This window comes from Taeniopygia guttata, chromosome 13 (assembly GCF_048771995.1).
Source record: "Taeniopygia guttata chromosome 13, bTaeGut7.mat, whole genome shotgun sequence".
Taxonomy (NCBI): Eukaryota; Metazoa; Chordata; class Aves; order Passeriformes; family Estrildidae; genus Taeniopygia; species Taeniopygia guttata.
The window spans coordinates 4,758,430-4,779,505 of NC_133038.1; the positions used below are offsets into that span (position 1 = coordinate 4,758,430).

A 21,076-nucleotide genomic window follows, 5' to 3' on the forward strand; every position below is an offset into this window, starting at 1 on the left:
GCTGCTCACAATGAGGCAGAGGATTCTCGTGCTGCCCTGACCCTCCATTTCACCTGAGCATCCAGGACCTATCATCCCCCCCATGACTGCCAAGGTACTGCCTGGTCCAGGCTTTCCCCCTTTCATAGTGTGCAAGTCCTTTTTCTGCACTCATTTATTCCTCCTCCTCAGTTCCCAGTGTCCCCTTTCCCAGAGTCGGGCACATTCTTCCAAGTCCCACGCAGGATCTGCCTTTGGGGCTCTGGGACGTGGTACCAGGTGTCCAGAGCAGGATCCTAGACCCCATCAGCCTCCATATCCCTCTGTCCAGAAATCCTGATCCCTTCAGCCATAACCAGGCAGGATTTGCTGGGCTTTCCCCTGCTTTGGTGCTACAGCACCTGGGGGAGGCACAGATGATGTGTGGAGCAGTGGATGCCCTGGTGGGACACAACAGGCTCCCCCATTTCCCCCTCTGGCCACCCCATGGAGGTTTGTGAGTCAGAGCTGGACCCCCATCCACGTTGCCTTCCTGACTGCCCATTCAGCTGCTGAATTTCTGATTAGGGTCAGCACAAAGGACGGAAGTGGCTGATGCAGTGGCCCTGATGCTGGGAGGGTCTGGTCTGCCCTGAGCTGGGAGCCTATTGAAATGAAGGAAAAGAGGGAAGGAACAGGAAAATGGGGATCAGCCTTAAGGGCCTCATTTGGAGCTTCCTTGTTGAGTCTTTGTGGTGCCAGCTCCCACCCTTCCCCTTCTTCCCACTGTGTGGGGTGTGGAGCACACAGCCCCACTCTGGGGCACTCCTGCACCAGTCCCCCAAAACACTGACATGGGATTCCTGAGGCTGCTGCTTCTTACAGGTCTGCAGTCATTACAGGCAGCAGCACCTTGGCTGGTGCACACACACACACAAACACACACACACCCACCCACACACACAGACACACCACACTCACACACCCGCACACACACACAGACACACCACACTCACACACCTGCACACACACACAGACACACCACACTCACACACCCGCACACACACACAGACACACCACACTCACACACCCGCACACACACACAGACACACCACACTCACACACCCGCACACACACACAGACACACCACACTCACACACCCGCACACACACACAGACACACCACACTCACACACCCGCACACACACACACATGTACAGCTCTGGCTAAACAGCCCTGGGGAGGGGACAGGCCTGTGACAGCCCCAGAGCAGTGACTCCCACCACACTCGTGCACCCAGGGAAAAGTGCTTGTGTGCATCCAGCTCTGACCCACAGCCGTGCTGGCAGCATCTTCCCTGATGGGGATGCCCTGCCTCGAGCAGAGGGATGTGACCTGACAAAGCCTGGTACCCCCTGGGAGGATGCTCTGCTCCCTGAGGTGCAGCTCCAGACTCTGTCCAGCTTTTGTGGGAGAAGATGGGACTGGTGGTGCTGCTGATGGGCAGCAGGGACGAGAAGGGCTTGGGGTCTTTGTGGCAGTGAGCTGAGACATGCCTGAGCTGCAGGAGCTGTACCTGGGAGACATTTGCTGAAGGTGGAGGAGGTGCTGGGAATAGGAGGGCATGGGTGGGAGCCCTTCCTGGTGAGGTTAACACCATATCCCCAGTGCCCTCCTCATCCTCCCGGTGCTTGTCCCCATCCTGTCCTAGCGGCCTCCTCATCCTCCTCACGCCCTGGGGCAGCGCTGGTGCTGTTTATGCTCGGAGCAAAGCGCTGGGTCAGATGCGGCCCAATGCAAGTCTGTGTGTCCTGGCTGACCCCTTCCAGCCCCAGCCAGCCTTTCAGCAGAGGAAGGGGCGCAGGGACTGCGTGGGTGGCAGACCAGGGTCCCTCTGCAGCCCCACGCGGGCTGGGGAGATGCAGGAGGTGTAAGCGTCCCGTGAAATGCTCCATCACTGCGCTCCGTGAGGCGCCCCGAGGCTCGGCCAGCCCGGAGCCCTTCCCCGACCGGGGGCACCGGCGGGAGCAGCCCCGGGCTCACAGGGCAGCCCCGGCAGTCCCCGGCAGTGCCGGTGCTACGTGGCGATGAGCGACACCTCGCCGGCAGCCAGGGGGAAGGGGGTGCCGTCCCCGGCGTTCAGCACTCGGTAGAGCAGCTCCTCCTTCTCCCGGCGAGCCTGGTCCAGCAGCTGCGCCTCCTTCTCCAGCGCCCCGCGGGCTCCCCGCAGCTCCTCGGACAGCCGCCTGCGGGAGAGGCTCAGGCTGCCGGGCCGCCCCTGCCCGCACAGCGCCCGGGGCACCGCGGGCAGCCCGGTGCTGCCACCCTGCCTCCCGTGCCCCCGCCGCAGTGCCACCCGGCACCGGCTGCGTGCGACCGTACCTCGCCACCAGCAGGTGGTTCTGAGTGCGAACTTGCAGGTCCTCGTTCTCCTGCTGGAGAGTTTTCACCTTCTCCTCCAGCAGAAGGTTCCTCTCCTCCTGGAAGGGGGTGTGAGGGTGAGGAGAGAGCTGGGAAGCACTTCTGAGCCCCCTGCCACTCCATTTTGGGTGAAATGCTGGTCTGGTGGCATTGCTCCCCCATCCCCCCCACCACGGCAAGAGAGGAAGAGGGCTCCATCCACTTTTGCTCCAGCTGCAGTTTCTGGGCAGAATTTAGGTGGGTAGAGGAGCTGAAAAGAGGAAAGCCCACCTGTGACCCCCCGCTTTCAACCCACCACGGTCTCCAGGTGCAGCAGCTTCTTGTCCAGGCCATGGATTTGCTCGTTCTTCATCTCGATGACGAAGTGCAGGCTCTCCAGCTCCTGCTCCCAGAAGGGGCTGGGGCTCCCGTGCTCCTGCAGAGCCATCACTTGTGTCCAAGGGACCCCAACACCTCCCCGGGGCAGGCTTTGCTCCCCCCTTCAGCTGTCCTGTGCTCCCCTCTGGTTCCAGCCCCACCCTGCCAGCGTCCATCAGAGAGGCCCCTTGGCTTTGGCTCAGCACCCCATAGCGGGTCCCTCCCCGACACCCCTCCCTGCACCTGGATGTGCTTCTTGTAGTCTGTTCTCAAGAGTGACTCCTCCACCCGCTTCATCCTCTCCTGGAAGGATTTCAGCTGGGAATTCAGTTCCTGAATTTTCTCCTAGGAGAACCAGGGAAAAAGAAGAATAAGAGGTGTCTGGGATTTCTTTCTGAGCTGAGGACTGCTGGGCTGTAGTACCCAAATAACACCAGGGCTGGAAGAGCTGGCGTGATCCCCAAGCACACTGGGGACTGAGGTGACCACTGGAGAACGTGGGGCACCATGGCAGAGCCAGCAGATGGTTCACAAACCCCCCCTCCCCATGGATTTCTCTGCTGGTACCTGTAGGGCTGCCTCAGTCCTGTGGTGGGACTCTGTCAGCAGCAGCTTCTCCTGCTCATGTGCTCCCTGGAGCTCTGTGGGGGAACATGAGCTGAGTGCCACCAGTGTGGGGACACTGGGGCAGCAGGCCCCACCTGAGCCCCACAGCGGTGGAGAGTAGGGAACAGCATTCCCATGACTCCACAGGCAGCCAAAGGGACACAGCAGAAGGGAGGAGAGGAGAGGGGAGCTGCAGGGAGCCCTGCTGCTCTGGCATGCACCTTGCAGGGTTTCCGTGTGCTCTCTCCTCAGGGCATCAAGCTGTTCCTTCAGCTCTTTTTCCTTTTCCACCTGGGAAACAGTTGGATGAGAAGTCTTAGTGTAAGGGATGTAGAGCTTCACTGCTTTGGGCTTCCTCACCCTTTCTTAGGTCTGTCCTTCTTCCAAAAATGGGAGAGCCCAGCCCAGCATGTGCCAGGGAAGACCAGGCTGGTGACATGCTCCGTGCCAGCTGCTGCCTCCAGCAGCACCAGCCCTTCCAGCTCACCTGGACCTCTGTGTCCTGGGAGATGCTGGCAGTGCCTGCCTGGCCGGCATCCCACAGCCGCTCCTCCTCCTCCTCCTGGCCTTGGAGGAATCTCGCACTCTCGGTCCACTCCTCTGGCCGTGCTGCCTTCTCCCCGTGCTCAGGAAGCAGGGAGGCATTGGCTGCAAGACAAACACGGCTGAAACAGCCCTGGCTGCCTCCCCGTGGCTGGGCTGCCTGCACATCCTGGGCAGCTGAACCTGCCAGTGCCGTGGGCTGGGTTCAGCACTGCCCTCTTCCCTGGAGAAACACCTCCCTCCATCTCACAGGTCCAAATTAACCCTAACTGGGATGGTGCTGGCAGGCTCAGAGAGGACACAGAGGTTGTCAGGTCTCCTTTTCTGGGGATGACCTGTCTGACTGAGAGGAGGGGATGCCATTGTCTCTGGGATGTCCTGTTTGCCCTCCTGCACCAGCATGCACCTACATCATCCCCATCCTCCTTGGTGACATGCTTGGGCCTGCCCAGTGCTTCCTTAATATCACTCTGAGAAAGCAAAGCAGGGGAAAAACACTTTTTTTCTCACCATTCTGTGTCTTCAAGGCCGAGAGCTCCTGGGAAGCCGATCCCCTCTGCTGCTGGGCTTTTAGCTGTCTCTGGCAGAGAGAGATGGGGCTGGAGCAGGGGGGAACAGAGGGGGGCAGGTGGCTGCAGGCAGAGAACACCCTGCCCTGAGCCTGCATCAGCTCTGCTAAAACACAGGTCCCTGGGGAGCAGCAGTCCCCAGCCCCCTGCACTCTCCCAGCACCCATGGGTGTGCACGTACTGCCCATCAGGCAGCCTCAAGCTCCTGCCAATTCCCTGCATCCCAGACAGTTCACCATGTAGCATGCAGCTGGAAAACCTGGGGGATCCACCCCCCCCAACAAGGTGCTGGTGCAAAGTGGGCTCCAGCAGCAAAACTTTTGGTGGAGAAGAGCAGGCAGCGCTTGGCAGGGCTCCAGCTTTGGCACTCCCTTGCCGCTTTCCTCCTGTCCTGGGATGCTCAGGTCAGTCTGGTCCCTGGCACCTTGCAGCTCCCCAAACACACGCCTCTGCCAGGGCCTTAGACAGATGGGCTTTGACACAGCTGGAGCAGGAGTGAGAAGTGAGAAATAACCATAAATCAGGGTCGATACAGCCCCTGTGCAGGGCTGGCAGCAGGCAAGAGCAGGCGGCAGCCAAGCAATGACCTCAGGAGTGCAGGAATGTTCTGCACAGCCCCACACTCCTGCTACGGGGCTGAGATAACCCAGAGCCGGGAGCTGCCTCCAGCAACACAGCTCCATGGGATGCCTTCCAGCCTGCATGGGTTTAATTTAGTCACTTGGAGGGGAGAAGAGGGAAAAAAAAAAAAGAGTGGGTATATTTTTATCAGTTGCTGAAAGATAGAAGCAAATCTCGCAGGCTGTCACGGCTCGGCCTTGCTGGCGCAGGGCAAATCTGGTGCCCATCACTGAGCTGTGCTTCTGGGTATGGCATAGATGCATGAGGGGTGAGAAAATTCACCTGAAGACACGGTGCTGCTCTCCAGCCCTGGCAGAGCTGTCCCTAAAAACCCCGATCCCTGAGGAAAAACCCCAATCCCTGAGGAAAAACCCCGATCCCTGAGGAAAAACCCCGATCCCTGAGGAAAAACCCTGATCCCTGAGGAAAATCCCCGATCCCTGAGGCAAAACCCCGATCCCTGAGGAAAAACCCCGATCCCTGAGGCAAAACCCCGATCCCTGAGGAAAAACCCCGATCCCTGAGGAAAAACCCCGATCCCTGAGGAAAATTCCCGATCCCTGAGGAAAATCCCCGATCCCTGAGGAAAATCCCCGATCCCTGAGGAAAATCCCCGATCCCTGAGGAAAGCAGCCTTGCTGCTGGCGGGACCCGCCTTGGCCCCGCGCACAGCCAAATACAGCCCCGATTTGGGAGCCTGGCTTGGGAAAAGAGCAAGGGAAAGCAAGGAGCCGTCCCTGTGTCCGCCCCCGCTGCAGCCCCCCTTCTGGAGCTGGAGGGAGGCTCAGTTCCAGGGAGCTCCGAGCTCGGGGAGCCGCGGCTTTATCTTCCCTTCTATGGCATGAGCAGCCGGCAAGGGCGAGGAGGCACCCGGCAGAGCTCACAGGGCTGTTCTCCTTGTCCCTGAAAGCGTGGGGTGCCCTGGGGTGCTGCCGAATCCTGCAGGTGTCCCCAGGAACCCTCACCTGTCCCCTGACACGCCTTGTGCCACTGTGCATCTCCCTGGTATTTAAGGTAGCAGTGTCCTGTGATGGGTTTTGAAGCCGGGGGATGAGGGGCAAGGGAAGAGATGAATGACACAATCGAGGCTCTGCAGTCCTGAGGGCATCACAGGAGTCCCAAAAGGTCTCCTCCCCTAGCCCCACACCCCATATCTTTTTTTTACTGCAACAAAGCAAAGGCTGTGTAGAAGGACCCTCCTGACAGAGGTGTATGACACACACCTCAAGGATTTTGGATGATCTCAGCAGGGTTGAGAGCAGGATGCTGTTACCACCTCCAGGAGAGACCCAAAATCCCCAAACCACCTCTGCTGCGTTTGTCCTGCTCACTGGCATAAGCAATGCCTAAGGACATAGAGCCCACGGCTGGTCACCTCCATAGCACAGGCAGTGTTCCCAGCACAGACCCAGGGAATCTTCACCTCTCCTGCACACCCCAAATCCAGCAGGATGGGATCTCAGAGCCCCTCAGCTTCTAAAGGAACATGATTTGAGACACCAGCACTGAACTCAGAAATAGGTGAAGCAAGCAACAGGTTCACCAGCATCAACAGACAAATCGAAATACTTGTCCTGAGGCTATGAGTGAGGCATCTTCCTACCTCTAGGAGCAATTAAAACAGTGTCTAGAGCTAATTTTAGTCATAAGCACTCAATTGTCCTTTGGAATAAGAGCTCTACCTCTGTGGTGAACAGCAAAATTTGGCTGAAAGCCCTGAAATATGGAGGGACTTTCCACTGTCACTTCCAGAGAAGCTTTGTGGCACCCGAACCTCTGGTGTCACCTGGCGCATTCTGGAGAGCTGGAAAATCATCCTGGAATCCACAGTGTGTGCAAGGAGCAGGCTGGGAATTGCTCCAGCTGGAACAGCTTTGGCCAGGGGAAGAAGCAGCCTGATACATCCTGCAGGTGGGGGCCATCCACAGCGTAGCTTATCCTGTAAGTTCTTGGAAACCTCTGCCAAAAATACCTTCCAGCTATGAAAAAAACAAAAGTATCTACATTCTTAGAACTAAATATTTCTAATAGTCTGGAGCAGAACTGTTTACGGATGGATTAATAGGGATTTCCAACAGGACCTGAGTCATCTCCAAGGGTTCTGAGCTGGGGAGCACCAGTGCAGAGCTGCTGGCACAGTGTGGGCAGCCGAGGTGGCTGCAGCCTCTGCTTCAGCTCTTAGCTTGAGGTGGGGTTTTGGACTGTATTTTTCTTCCTCTTTTCCTGTTTTACAAGTACGTTAAGCAATTCAACCATGCAACCTAGCAAAGGAAATCACAAAGAGGCAGGAAATGAGTATTTAAATCCTGATTCTGCTCCTGGGGAGGAGGTTTTGCTTTGTGGCTGTGGAGAAGGGGGCCAGGATTTGGTCCATGGCTGTAACACCTCTCAGGACCTGCAGCAGATGCTCAGTGCTGCCAGAGCAATGCTGGCGCAGGTCCGTGGGACCTGTCTTTAACCCTGCTGCTGTATTTCCTCCAGTGATGGTGATGGTTGTGTTAGGAGGTGATTATCACCTCTCCTACAGTCAGTTCTGTGCCGCAGACCAGAGGCAAACACTTCACACTGTTGACAGCCCCGAGTTTTGCATTCTGGCCCTTCCCTGACTCCTGGTGCTAAGTACAGTTCCCAGCACTTCAAAATAAATTCACCCCAGCCCTGGAAGGTGGCCAAGCCTCAGCCCCGACCTTTTGGGAAGGCAACTTGGCCTCTCTCACGCCAGGAGCGTGACCAAAGTGTGAGTGGCCAAGCACGGGTGGATGGAGCTGAAGGGGAGAGAAACCCCAGGGGCAGCGCTGCAGCTCAGGGCTGGGTCCTCTCTGTGCCTCCCTTATCACCCTGCTGCCCGCAGCCTGGTGCCAGGGAAGGATGAGGCTGCCAAGGCGCCTCCCCCAGGGCACACAGTGGCTCCTGGTATGTCCTCCACCCACCAGACCCAGCCCAGCACCAGCTCCTCAAGGTCACCTCAAACCCGGGACTGGCCTCAAAAGCCCCTGCAGCCCCCAGCCCCATTAGAGTCCCCAGCCCCATGACCTGCACATGGCTTCTGGCTGGGCTTGCCCTAGGGTTTGAAGTCTCCCCTAACCCCAAGAAACCTCAAGGGACCAACTCTGCAAGTCCACCCATCAGCAGAGGGAGGTGAAGGTCTCCTGTCCTGCCTCTTGGTACTCTGGACATGAGAACATGGGCAGGAGTGGCCCCGTGCCTGCCCTTATGCCTTTTAGCCATAACGGGGATTTTAGATGCTACTTTCAGAATGACTTTCAGTCGCAGCAGCAGGGCTGTTTATGGGTAATGACTGTTGGGGAGCAGCGACACAGGGCTGAGCAGGGGAGTTTGAGAGCGGGCAAGTGCAGGAAGGGAGGCGTCTGTAGGCAAATGACAAATTTCCGTGTTTCAGTAAATGTGGGGCTCTCAACACCTGGGGCCTTGGGGCTGTTGTTTCTCCCTGTCCTATGCTTGCTCTTGAGAGTTCTTAGAGTCACAAACCAGCGCAGAAATATCTGATCTTAGAGATCATAGCAAAGAGTGGGATTTTTTCCATGATGTAGAGAAGCGACCAAGCCTGCAAGTGCTGTAAATAAAGGCACTTGTTGGCTGCAGGGCTGTGTGAGCCCCGTGCCTGCTCCCCCTGCACATCCAGCAGTGGGTTCTGTGGTCCCAGGTGGGGACTCTCACAGCCGGATCTGCAAAGGGCCACCTGTGCTGGGGGCACAGCAGCACCACGGGGTGTTTCTGCCTTCCCTCCTTCCCCTGCCGCCCTGCAGCCATCACAACACCCGCAGCAGTAAGCACAGCACATCCGATAGCGAAAACCTCCCCCGAGGTCAGCGGCGAGGCACTGGGGCAGCATGAGCACATCAAATAATAACAATAGTAATGATAACAACACATCAGCAGATAATTTCAGACCTCACCAAAGAGCTCTTCAGAACATAGCTGAGATCTGAGGGGACTCAGAGTGCTCCCCCACAGGAGCGTTCCCCCACGGGAGTGTTCCCCTACAGGAGCGATGCCTTCAGCACAAGGGGACACAACCTTTGGGACGAGGGAGGATGCTGTGGGAAGCTGGCAGAGGTCTAGCTGGGGGAACCCATCCCTGTCATCTATGGGACCAGCATTTGCAACAGGCATCATCATCCCAGATCCTGCACCCCTTTGATTACAGAGTTCCCATGGTGTCGGGGTGAGCCCGAGGTGGAGGAGAGTGCAGGAGAGTGCAGGAGGATGCAGGAGGGCGGGGGGCTGCCAGTTTCATTGTCCCCGCTGCCACCTCCCCCACCACAATGCCGGGGGGGTCCCACGCAGCCGGGGACAGCCACACCGCTCCCCGGACAGGGAGGAACCCACCGGACGCCTCCAACACCCCTCATGCCAGCAGCTCAAGCAGGACTCCCCGCAAACATCAGCCCCACGCCAGCCCCAACTCCGACGAACCCCGACAACGCGTGCCCTCGGTCCCACGAGAGCCCGACCCCGAGAGAAGCCCAGCCCAAGCCCGGCCCAGCCCCAAATCCCCGGCAGCCGCTACCTCGGCACGGACGGGGCAGCAGCGCGGGGCGCTGCCGGTGCAGCCCATGGAGCCCCGGCGGGACCCGCTCAGCCGCGGGGCGCGGGGCGCGGCATCCCCCGGCGAGCGGCACCGCTCGGGGCCGGCACGGGATGAGCCGCTCCAGCTGCCGGGCAGGGAAAAAAATAATTTAAAAAAAAAAAAAAAGTAATAAAAACGTCCGGCAGCTGCTGACAGGCAGCGCCGGGAGAGGGTGCTCTGCACCCCCGAGCCGCGGGCAGGGCCCCCGGCCGCAGCCTGCCCGCCCCCGGGGCTGGCCCTGGGCCCCCTCCACCCCGGGGTGTCCCCGCCCTGGGCCGGGGTGCTCCGGAATGCTCCGTCCCAGCGCCCCCTGCACTGGGGATGCTCCGTTGTGGGTGTGGGGTAAGGAGAGCGGGACCCCTGCATTGGAGGTGTCCTCTCCTGGGCGAGGAGAAAGGGGAACAGGAGCGCTGCACCAGAGCCAGGCTGGGAGCAGGACTGGCTGCTCAGGGGCTTCCACTGCTGAAGCCACCCCAGCCCCCTTCGGAGTAGGGATGAGAGTGAGAAAGCAGAATCCATCTGGCTTTTGCCATCTCCGCATCAAGTTTCAGCTTTTGTGGGGGTACTCGTGGAAAAGTGATGGGTTTGGGGTGTTACTCCTGGCAGGAGCTCTGCTCTGCGGGTCCTTGTGCTGGCTGGAGGGGGCTTTCAGTGTGATCCATATTCCCTGAGGGACTGCATCCTGTCAACCCTTCTCCTGAGCATCCCAAACACCCCAAATGTTGGGGCTGGAGCCAGGATGCCCCTTTCCAGGAGGGAATCCTACACTTTGGAAGTTGGGTCCTGAATGCATAGGGAAATACATGGATTTGAAAGTGTCCCATCTAAAAAATAATGTGAGGAAAGGTATGTTCCTCCAAACATTTTGATTTTAATAATATTTTAAATTTTTTTTTTAATTAGCTTTTTATACATTCCTGAATGACCACACATTTTGACCTGAAAACCCATTGGTGCTACCCAGAACTGCTGAAATAGGAGTGTTTGAACCTGGTCACGAGGCCGTGCCTGTATGGAAACATTGCAAGTTTTTTGTCAACAAGTTTCTATTCTGACATTTTCCAAATATCCCCTGGGAGAAGTCCAAGCAGCCTGCGGCTCTGGGGATGCCAACACCTTGGCATTTTGCCTGGGCAGCGAGGGAGTGGAGGTGCCTGGTCGTCCTGTCACGTTCGACTTGGAGGTGTTTTTCTTGCCCTGGTAACCCTGGCACCAGAAAATTGTGAAACACCACTTGGATGGGAGGGTGGGGAAGGCCAGGGGCAGGCCCACGTTGCCCCAAGTCACCAGGGGACTGGTGGGACCAGTTGCCTGCGTCCTCTTGGGTGGGTGCTGCTTAACCTGAGTGAAGTTTTGTGAGTCACAGAAGCTTCTGGCATCAGCTCCCACTGCTCAGAAACCACGGAGAGTGTCTCAGTTCTTATCTCTCACAGCACTTCAGAGTGGGGCAAGTCTCCTTCCCTGCATGAGAGTACTTATTTGGGCTGAGTAGATAGTTTGTGGGATAAAAGCAAGGTGCTGGTCTCCACCTCTCCAGGGTTAATTAAAAATCCCGGTCCAGACTTTAGAGAATGAAGGCCTACATGGGGCAAGCACAAAGCACATGCAGATTTCCAGGATGAATTTGTGTTGCTGGGGCCCAGGCTGCAAAGAGAAGCAACTGTGTGGGCAGCTGATGAGGAGTCTGTCCAGCTGCCAGCACATCTTGCTGGTGCTCAAGGGTCCAGTACTTTGCACATGTGCTTGTGGAAGTTTCAGCTTTTAACTGCGGGGTGCCGAGGGGGTGCCTGGGGATGCCCTTGTTCCACAAATTGGGGCTCCAGGTAGGATTTCTCTTTACAATGATGGAGAAAAAACAGTTTGGTCACTTCAGGCTCAGGCATTGAGCCGGCAGGGCAGAGCTGGGGCTTGGGGATGGGTCTGTGCAGCAAGGCCAGCTCCAGCAGCCCCATCCCCAGCCTCTGCTGCAGGCTCTGCTGGGACAGCCCTGTGCTTCTAGACATTGCTGCCTTTTGGGGACACAGCTGCCCAGACCATGTTACAGCCTTCCTTCAGCCTGTGGGTGCACTTGTGAGGCTGCCTGCCAAAAGCCCTGCCCGTGCTACCCCAAACCTCTCTTATCCCAGCTTGATTTTAGCCATTCCTCAGCTTCTCCAGTCTTTCCTGTGGAAACTGCATGGGATATGTGCCTGCCAACAGGTCTTTCACCTCAGCCCTGCTTTATCCTCCTCTGCCCCAATACACTGAAAACTTGCTCCCTTTTCAGGGCAGCATTACACAGCCAGGAACTGCTCTGTTCAGCTGCTTTTGAGCACAGAGGGGCTTTCCATGGCATCACAGGGGTAACCAGAGCACCCCGGGGATCTGGGGAGCACAAGGGCCTGGAGAAAAAGGGGACTGTGGGAGCGAGGGGATTTCTGCCCAGGCAAAGACAGGAAAGCAGAGGTGGTGTTGTGCCACCACCTGAGGCAGCTTCAGCTTGTTTTGAAGTTTGCTCAAATGTCTTTTTTTGGTGTTGTCTTAATCTCTCCCAGGAATGACAGCAGCTGGAGACATCTCCAGGGTTTTGTCTAGAAAAGTGAGACGAGGAGGCTTTATCACATGCTCGGCTGAATTGCCGTAAATGGGATAACAGCTGGAAAGTCGAGTTAATTTGTACCAATGGTCATTTAAAGTGTTTGCCAAAGCTTATGGATAAGAAAAGCATTTGTGCAAACCGTTTAAGTGTCTCTTGTGGCTCTCTCCCTCTGGTTCCAGCTGGTAAGGACTGGGCACAACAGGATGGATACAAGGCAGTGTCAGTGCCAGCCCGGCATGGTCTGTTTGCAGAGTGGTTCTCTGAGTGCAGATGGGGCCATTCTTTTTTTTTTTTTTCCTTGTTTGTATATCTTATTTTCAGAAACCTAGTCTGGAAAAAAAAAAAAAAAAAAGAGGTGGAGGATATTTTTCTGGAAGGTTTTTGGGTGATGAGCTGGCCTGTGGTGATGCCTGAGGGTTCCTGGTAGAGTTGCAGCCAGAGCAGTGGACAGACGGTTGTGGTTACACCCTTCGGCCCTGCTCATCAATTGCAGTCTGTTTGCTTTTGTGAATGAGAGGTAATGAAGTGCTGGCTTCATTTCTTCAATGCAAATCCGAGGTGTTTAGCCAGGTCTGCTGAGACCTCGTGACTCAATTTTGCATGGGTGAGATAGCTGAAAAAACTGAATTGGAGGAGTTCTCACATGTGTTGGAGCCCAAAAAAAGTCACAGGCTCTTTTAGTGGGGATTTAGGTCACACATGATTCTGCCTTGAGGTAGTGCAACGATTTCAAGTCATTCCTGTCCCTACCTGTGCTTTTCCAAGCAAAAAGATGTGGGTTAACCTGTTCTCGCAGTCTTTTATTCTCTTTTTTCCCCCATGGCAAAATGAAGTGGAAAAGGATGGGAATAGGGAAGTGAAACCTTCAGTCACCGTGGCTGTGAGAAGCAGAAAAGCATGCGATGCCAGGGCTGGAGGTGAGGGTCTCTGCTCCCCTCCCAGCCCCAAACACAATGCTCCTTCTGTGGCCGTGCCTCTCCCCATGCATCCCTATCCTTATCCCCGTCCCCCGGCTGCTCCAGGGCCTCAAAGTGAAAGCTAATCCCAGGGGATAACTTTCCGCTCCCTCCCGGCTGGGAGGGACGGGCTATTTATTCCTCCCGCTTAAGCCCCAGCCGTGGATCAGCGGCGCAGTTGTCGCTGGGGGCTCGGGGTGGGCAGCAGCACCCACCATGTCCCCTGCCTGCTCCCACACACTGCGCCCGGCCTCGCTGCTAAATAAGGACGAAAGGATAAAAATAGCGCTGAGACGGGGGTTTGGACAAGGCAGGCAACCCTTCCCAGGGCTGGAGCAATACGGGGAGGCCAAGCAGTGTCTGTGTGAAAGGGAGAGCAGAGCTGATTGTGGGGAAGGGTCTCACAAGGGATCCTGGCCGTGCTGTGGCAGGGGGGAAGGTGTGAGACCTGCCACACTTGTGTCCTGTGTGCTCAGTTGGCTCAGTCCCCTCTGCAGGATAAAAGCATCTGTCCACCAAAATATATGGGAAAATCTGTGCTACTGTGCCACTCCTGATGGAGGGGTACCCGTGTGACCATTCCAGCAGGATGGGGGTACCCGGGTGCCCCAAAACAGGGGGTAGGAATGGAGGAATGGAGGAGGGGATGATAAATCCAACATTTTACACAGACGAGTGGTAGGGGTGTTGTGGCAAACTGCCCAGTCAGGGGCTACCCGATGCCAGTGTCCCCTCCCCCCGTGTGTGAGGGTCTCAAATATCCGAAATATCTGAAGTATCTCTGCTCTTCAGCTGCCACTGCGCCGTGACGAGCGCGGGGGGAGCCTGGGGGTCCCGGGTGCTGAGCAGAGGGTACCGACCCCCGCACAGGCGGGGCACCCCCGAGCGGGATGTGAGGATAGCCGCAGCCCTGGCTGGTGGGGAGCCGGTCGTGCTCCCCCATCGGAGCGGCTGATGCGTGTGCCCCGCGGTGCTGGGTGCAGCTCCTGCCCCCCCGCACCCAGCGCCGGCTCTGGGAGCTTGGGAAAGCGGCGCTTCCCGTCCCAGCATCCCGGCGAGTCCAGTCCTGCGCTTGGCAGCGAAACCGCGGAAGGGAGGGGAAAATAAAGAAAGCAAGAGGGGAAGGGAAAATGTGAGCGTCCTCGGGGGAGGGAGGGGAATCGGGCGGTGGGCCGGGCTCGCAGACAGGGCTCATCCCCTCCGCTCGGGGCTTCATAGCCCGGCCGCTGCCAGCCCGGTCCCGCCGAGGTCCCTGCCCTTCGCTCGCCTCCCCACGGCTCGGAGCAGCTCCCCGGACGCATCCCGGAGCGTTCCCGGCGCATTCCCGGAGGATGCTGTGCGCGGGGCTGGCGCTGGCGCTGTGCGCGCTGCAGCTCGTCCCGGCCGCGCTGGCCGGGCCGCAGCCGCAGCTGCTGGTGGAGCGCAGCGGGGCCCGGCGGCTCAGCAAGGTGAGAGGGACCCCGCACCCCCACCCCGCACCCTCACCTCGCACCCGCACCCCGCACCTCGCACCCGCACCCCACACCCGCACCCCACACCCGCACCCCCACCTCGGACCCTCACCTCGCACCCCGCACCCGCACCCCGCACCCCGCACCCGCACCCCCACCTCGGACCCTCACCTCGCACCCCGCACCCTCACCCCGCACCCTCACCTCGCACCCTCACCCCGCACCCTCACCTCGCACCCCGCACCCCGAAACTCGCAGCCCCAGCCCTCACCCTCACCTCGCACCCCGCACCGCACCCCGCCACCCGCACCCCGCATCCTCACCCCGCACCCTCATCCCGCACCCCGCACCCGCACCCCGCAGCTCTCGGGCACGGAGGGGGATGCCGGGGCCGCTCGGCGGGGCGGAGAGGGGGAAGACTCCGCCATCCCGCTGGGATTGCGGGAGACCAGGAGCGTTTCCTGTCCCGTCAGACAGATCGCTGGTGGGTGCGTGTTTGTGGGCGGGCAGGGGAGCGGGGTCCATGCAGCAAAGGGGTCCCGCAGCCCCCCGCGCTGGGGAGCAGCGCTGGAGGTTGGGGCAGCTCGGAGCAGGAGGGATCCGGTGTTTACAAACACTTCGCGACGCAGCAACCCAACGGCCTCGTCCTTGGCTGATCGTCTCCCGGCTCTCATTTTGCTGCTCCATGAGTCTTTTCCAGCCCGGGTTCTTCTTCCCTATTCCCACGGAGTTCTGGGTCGGGCTCATTAACAGGCGCTGATTAAGACACAGCTGATTACCATGTGTAACTCTCACGCGGTGTGAAGGGAAATATCGCAATTTATTTTCCAGGAAAGCTGCGCTTTCCCAGGGAAAGGGGGAACCGCTTGGGAAGGCTGGAGGGGGCTCGGCGGGCAGCAATATGCAGCCACACACTGATGCTCAGCTCGCTGGAGCCTCTTTGCCTGCAGACTCTCGGGCTGGGGGCTCCCAGCTCTTGCTCAGGGTCGGGGTGCAGCCTACCCTTGTCCCGGCTTGTCCTGAGCCCTGTGTCCTGCCCTGGGCTGCTCCCGGCAGGATGGTGGGATGGGCTGCTCAGCTGCGTGGGCAGCGCTCTGCCCGCCGGGGCTGCCGTGTGGCACCAGGCAATACAGCCTCCACCGGTTCTGCGGCTGCGAGCAGGCAGGGAGAGCCCCACGTCATGCCGTGGGGACACGGGCTGCTCCGGCCGAACCTGCTCGGGAGGGAGCCGGGGCTGCTCTCTGCCATTTGCCTCTGGCAGGCACAGAGGTGGCTGTTGCAGACAGTGCTGCTATCCCTCCAGCTTTGAATCGAAGTGTATTTACTGGGTGCTGCTGGAGAGGTTGGTGTGACTTGTAGGGAGCAGGGGAGATGTCCCAGCATGACTCTTAACTCAGACAGGACACATAAGTGATGTCCCTTATTCAGGTGACATCTCCTTACATGTGGATTTTCATTATCCCACAGGGCAATGCTGCTTCCCTGGCTCATTTGTACTCTGGATCATGATTTGTACTCATCTGTAGCTCAGGATCAGGCCCCTGGGTTTACCAGGCAGAGGATGAGCCCAGCTCATCTGGTCCCCAAGTGTGATTCCTGCTCCTGTGTGGAACCAGGTGGCTGGAGCTGGTGGATGAGGGCTCACAAAGCAGGGCTGGTCCTGGATGAGGTGGGAGGCTGTGCCAGCCCCACAGCCCCTCCAAGGGGATCCCCCCACACCCCTGCCCAGCATCCTGCTGGACAGTGCAGACACCAGCTGGTCCCAGCTTGCTCTGACCTGTCCTCACACACCTTGCTCGATGCCATTGGCATGAAGGATTGGCCACCTGTGAAATGTTTGGAGGCAGGGCTGAGGCAAGTTTGGAAATTGTAGCCTGGTCATCCTCTGTGAGTGTAAAGTACATGCAGAGGCACACAGACAGAGGGTTCCGCAATGTCCCCAGTCTTGGAGAGCTGGGAGTTCAAGAACTGGCATTTGAAGGGGATGAAGGTCGTTTTCTGGCTCTTTGTGAGCAGATGTTTGGCAGAGGTCAGAGGTGCAGCTCTGGATAAACCTCTTGCAAACACAAGACAGGGCTTCTCCTGCCTCTAACTCCTCCTGTCCCTCGGTGCTGCAGGTTGGTGGCTTTGCCTGGGAGAACTGTGGTGACAAGAGTGACCCCGTGGTGGTGCAGAGCCTCTCTGTGGCCCCCGACCCCATCAGCATCCCGGGGAGCCTGCGTGTCAGCGCAGCTGTCAAGAGTGGCAAGACCATGAGTTCCCCTCTGAAGGTAAGTGCCAGACGTCCCTCTGTGTGGTGAGGGAGGGCAGAGCTTCCCCAAACCACTTGCAGATGGAAAATGCCTGTCGCTGGGTACAGGAATGAGCAGCCCTTGGGGAGTGAGGTGCAGGGCTGAGCACACTGGGCTCTATAAGCCAGACCAGGACAGTGGGCATGGGAAGACCTGTGGTGGGAGCAGACAGTTCAGTGGGAGCCTCCCAACCTTGTTCCTAGGACAGAAACCACCTGAGTCATTTCATGTCTTGGGGATGTATTGGCTCCAGGAGGGAAATGAAACCCAAGTGCTGTGGGTGCTTCTGGACGTCACTGCAGAACTTGTTTTTCAGCAGCCAACCCAGCTGCTCCCTCCAAGGACATGCCACGGCCCTGCTCTGGGAGCCTTGGGCCATGCCAGCTGCCCTGATAACACTTTTTGTGAAGTTTTTTGTGATGAGACAGAACATGTCTCTTGTCCAGTATGCATGGGCTATCTAGAGCAATGCTATGGTGTCTGTTTGGGCCTGGGACTCTGGGGCGAGTGCTGGGGGAGGGAGGAGCCAGAACTGCAGGATGGAAGCACCCTGGGAGTTTTGGGACAGGCAGAGGAGAGGGGAAGGAGGTGGGGATGTGAGGTGTTGGGTGGTGTTAGCTTAAGGGGTCAAGCTGAGGTTGGAGGAACAGAAGCTGCAGGTGGAGAGGAACTGAAAGCAGGAGGGGGTTTAGTGACCTCATGGACATCCCAAGGATTGCTGACCAGAGCTGAGGGAGTTGGCCGGTGAGGAGCTGTGGGTGCCCCTGCTGGTTGTGCTGGTGCTGAACACCTTCCCTCCAGGCAGCGCTGGTGGTGGAGAAGGCACTGGGTGACCTCTGGATCCAGCTGCCCTGCATCGACCAGCTGGGCAGCTGCACCTACAACGACGTCTGCAGCATCCTCGACGAGCTGATCCCGCCCGGCACGCCCTGCCCGGAGCCCCTGCTGACCTACGGCATCCCCTGCCACTGTCCCTTCAAAGCGGTACGGCCGCGCCCGCGTGACGCTGGCAGCACCACTGTGCCCCTTGGTGCTGGGCTGGCCTTTGGGCTGATCTCCTGCCTGCCTGTCCCCTCTCTCCACAGGGCTCCTACTCCCTGCCAGCCAGCGATTTTGACGTGCCCGATGTGGAACTCCCTTCCTGGATGACCAACGGGAACTACCGTGTCCGGGTGGTGGTCAGCAACGGCGGGGAGGAGCTCAGCTGTGTCAAACTGGCCTTCTCCCTGCACTCCCACTGAGGGGTGGCACACTGTCCCTCATATCCCCTCCAGCTTGGCCCCCTGCCCCATCCCATCCTGTCCCAACCCATTCCCCTGAGGTCCATCCTTCCTGCTGTCAGGAGGAGGTAGCCCCTGTCCCCCCCAGTGCCTCCTCCCCTGATGCACCCAGAGAGGCCCCTTTGGCTCTTCTGCTGTCCCCAAACCCATCACCAGGGTGTCTCCTGCCTGGACAGTGTGGCTTTGGAGCCTAACCCCAGCATTACCTGGGGTTGCTATTTTTTATCCAGTTTCTTTTTTTTTTTTTTTTTTTTTTTTTCTTAATCCTATAAGGGCCATTTTAGACAAAAACATTCCAGGGAAAAGCAGTATTTCTTGGAGCAGTCTGTGGGGATGAGAGAAGGTTTGGGAGTGCTGGGGCAGGCTAGAAGCATGCAGTAATAGTTTCAGAGGGTGTCCCTGCTTCCCACCATCTCTGGCCAGAGCACAGGGCTGTTTTGCAGAAGCGTCCCCAAAGGGCCTGCAGGAGATCTGTCCCCACACAGCAGCTTTGGATCTGCTGTTGCTGCATCCCTGTCCTGCCTGGGGAACCAGCTTGGTGGCATGAGGCACCTGTGAAGGCACCTCCCCATGCCCCTCCTGTAGCAAACAGGAACACAAGAGGATGGAAACCACCCGAGCCTCACATGGACATTCCCACCTAGAGGGGACCAAGAGGCTGGTGATGCTCCCAGCAGCAGAAGAGGTTGCCAGTTGATGTCTGTGCTCGCTCCAGAGCGGGACACAAGGCTGTGATGCACTGCTGGGGCACAGCCTGGCTGAGGACCAGTCATATTCATCTCATTTTTCCTCTGGGAGTGAGCTGAGGCAGGATGCTGCACTGGGACTATGCTTCCCCTGTGCTGGCAGAGGCACCCAAACACAGCAGCATCCTGAACACGGGATAATTGGGAGATGACCATGAAGACCAGCAGCCTAGATGCTATTTGGGGGTGTCCTGGCTGTGGCTGGGGACTGTCATGTGGGCAGGCAGTGTCCTTCTTCCCTCAGATTTGGGCAGGGTCACCACTCCCCTGTGCCAGGTGCCACCAGCCACCCACATCCCTTGCTGTCCCTGCCTGCTTGTGTTATTTAGCCCCTTGACAGGGCTGGTCTTCTACAAGCACTTTATACGCCTTAACTGCTGTGGGTGTTCCTGCACCACACAGATGTGCTCCCACTGCCTTTCTGTGCCCTCCACTCGCTTTGTTTCACCCTGTGGCTTTGCCTGGAGAAGCACTAACCCTCTGTCCCTGCTCCCCTTCAGTGCCAGGGCAGCAACCTCCTTTTGGGCAGGTTCTGCAGGTTCTTAATAAATCTTTTTACCAGGACGTGGAGCTGGTGCCTCTCGTTGCTGGGGGTGACTTGGAGGTGACATTTATTTCACTAGGAATAGTGTGGATGTAGGTGTGAGCTGGGGGAAGTGAGGTGGTGTGGTGGGGGCAGCGGTGAGGTTGCTGTGCCCAGTGGAACTGAGCAGCCCCAAGGCCAGTTCCTGTGTGAGGGGCAGGGCAGGGATCTGCAAATGCTGCTTTGCGATGTGGGGACACAGGGACACAGCCATGGCCCAGGGTCCACAGCTCATGCTGGGGGGCTTTGAGGGTGTCACTCATCTGGGGTGGCCTTCCATGTCCCTGACACCTGCGTGGCTCTGCAGGCCTTGCCCCAAGGTGCAGCCCTGCTGCGGGGATCACAGCAGCACAGAAGCAAATAGCTTGGACAAGGTCTCTGTGATCATGACCTCTCTCTGTGAGTCCAACCCGTGACTGCACACCACCGTGTCCCCTCCACCATGGTGCTGAGTGCCACGTCCAGTCTTTCCTTAAACACCTCTGGGGATGGTGACTCCACCATCTCCCTGGGCACTCTGTGAAGAAAGCCTTCCTAACATCCAACCTGAACATTCCCTGGTGCAGCTTAGCGCCTCTTCCTCATCATGTTGAATTGTTAAAACTGAAAATCATGGACAAAGACTCTCTAACTAGTCAAACTTACAAAATGGTATGTTTATTACGCCAGCGAGTGGCATGGGGGGGTGGGGGGTCATCCCTGAAATGTGTGACCGCGCCACACAAGGATTTTTGCCTTCTATTTATTTCCCAAAATTACACATGTGCACATCCCCAGCACCTCCCATCTCTGCTTTGTATTAAAATGGGGTTATTAGTCTTTCATACATGCACAATTCTTCTCCTGAACTGGGTCAGTGGTCCCAGGGATTAAGTCAGGAAGGTCTATGTCAGGTCTCTGTGACCCTCTGGCATGATCCCTGCTCCGAGATGGATTGACACAGGGTCCAGGTGCTGGGCATTGTTCTACTGCATTCAACATGTTCCTATAATGGTTCTCTTGCTGCACTTCCTTCTGCAAATAACTCATAATATAACAATTAGCTTCAGCTAAGCATCTAATAATTATTAACCTACCGTTGGTGCATCTAGTTCAATATGAATCGGTTCTAACTCTCAGCTAAAACCTTAACCCTTTCAAACTATAATGTTCCCGCTCCCATTCCCGCTCCCATCCTATTCCCATGCCCACTCCCATTCCCGTTCCTGCTCCCGTTCCCGTTCCTGTCCCGTGCCCGCTCCCGTTCCTGTTCCTGTCCGGCTCCCGTTCCCGTTCCCGCTCCCGCTCCCGTGCCCGCTCCAGTTCCTGTTCCCGTTCCTGTTCCTGTCCCGTTCCCGTTCCCGTTCCCGTTCCCGCTCCCGTTCCTGTTCCTGTCCCGTTCCCGTTCCCGTTCCCGCTCCAGTTCCCGTTCCTGTCCCGTTCCCGTTCCCGTTCCCGTTCCCGTTCCCGTTCCCGTTCCTGTCCCGCTCCCGTTCCCGTTCCCGTTCCCGTTCCCTCTCCCCGCCCGCCGCCAGGGGGCGCCGCGC

General features: G+C 57.9%; 2 protein-coding genes across 3 annotated transcripts; one reads left to right on the forward strand and one right to left on the reverse strand.

Annotated features, from left to right (window-relative positions):
• Positions 1–136: 136 nt before the first annotated feature.
• On the reverse strand, positions 137–9,876 carry CCDC69 (coiled-coil domain containing 69). 2 transcript variants are annotated; one of them, XR_012058143.1, is made up of 10 exons: positions 9,606–9,797; positions 4,395–4,464; positions 3,829–3,989; positions 3,563–3,632; positions 3,303–3,376; positions 2,979–3,080; positions 2,674–2,793; positions 2,340–2,437; positions 1,534–2,203; positions 137–623 (listed from the first exon to the last, which is right to left on the reverse strand). XR_012058143.1 is itself a non-coding variant. In XM_030284099.4 (9 exons), exons 1-9 carry the CDS (start codon positions 9,651–9,653, stop codon positions 2,035–2,037), a joined length of 912 nt encoding a protein of 303 aa, XP_030139959.4. In that variant the 5' UTR covers positions 9,654–9,876; the 3' UTR covers positions 1,095–2,034. The 2 variants fall into 2 exon arrangements, 1 of the variants encoding a protein (XP_030139959.4); XM_030284099.4 differs by lacking the exon at positions 137–623 and having other exon boundaries at positions 1,095–2,203; positions 9,606–9,876.
• Positions 9,877–14,339: 4,463 nt separating this feature from the next.
• GM2A (ganglioside GM2 activator) lies at positions 14,340–19,531 on the forward strand. Its single transcript, XM_002195182.7, has 4 exons — positions 14,340–14,647; positions 16,768–16,920; positions 17,743–17,925; positions 18,027–19,531. Exons 1-4 carry the CDS (start codon positions 14,531–14,533, stop codon positions 18,180–18,182), a joined length of 609 nt encoding a protein of 202 aa, XP_002195218.3. The 5' UTR covers positions 14,340–14,530; the 3' UTR covers positions 18,183–19,531.
• The last annotated feature ends 1,545 nt before the right edge of the window (positions 19,532–21,076 follow it).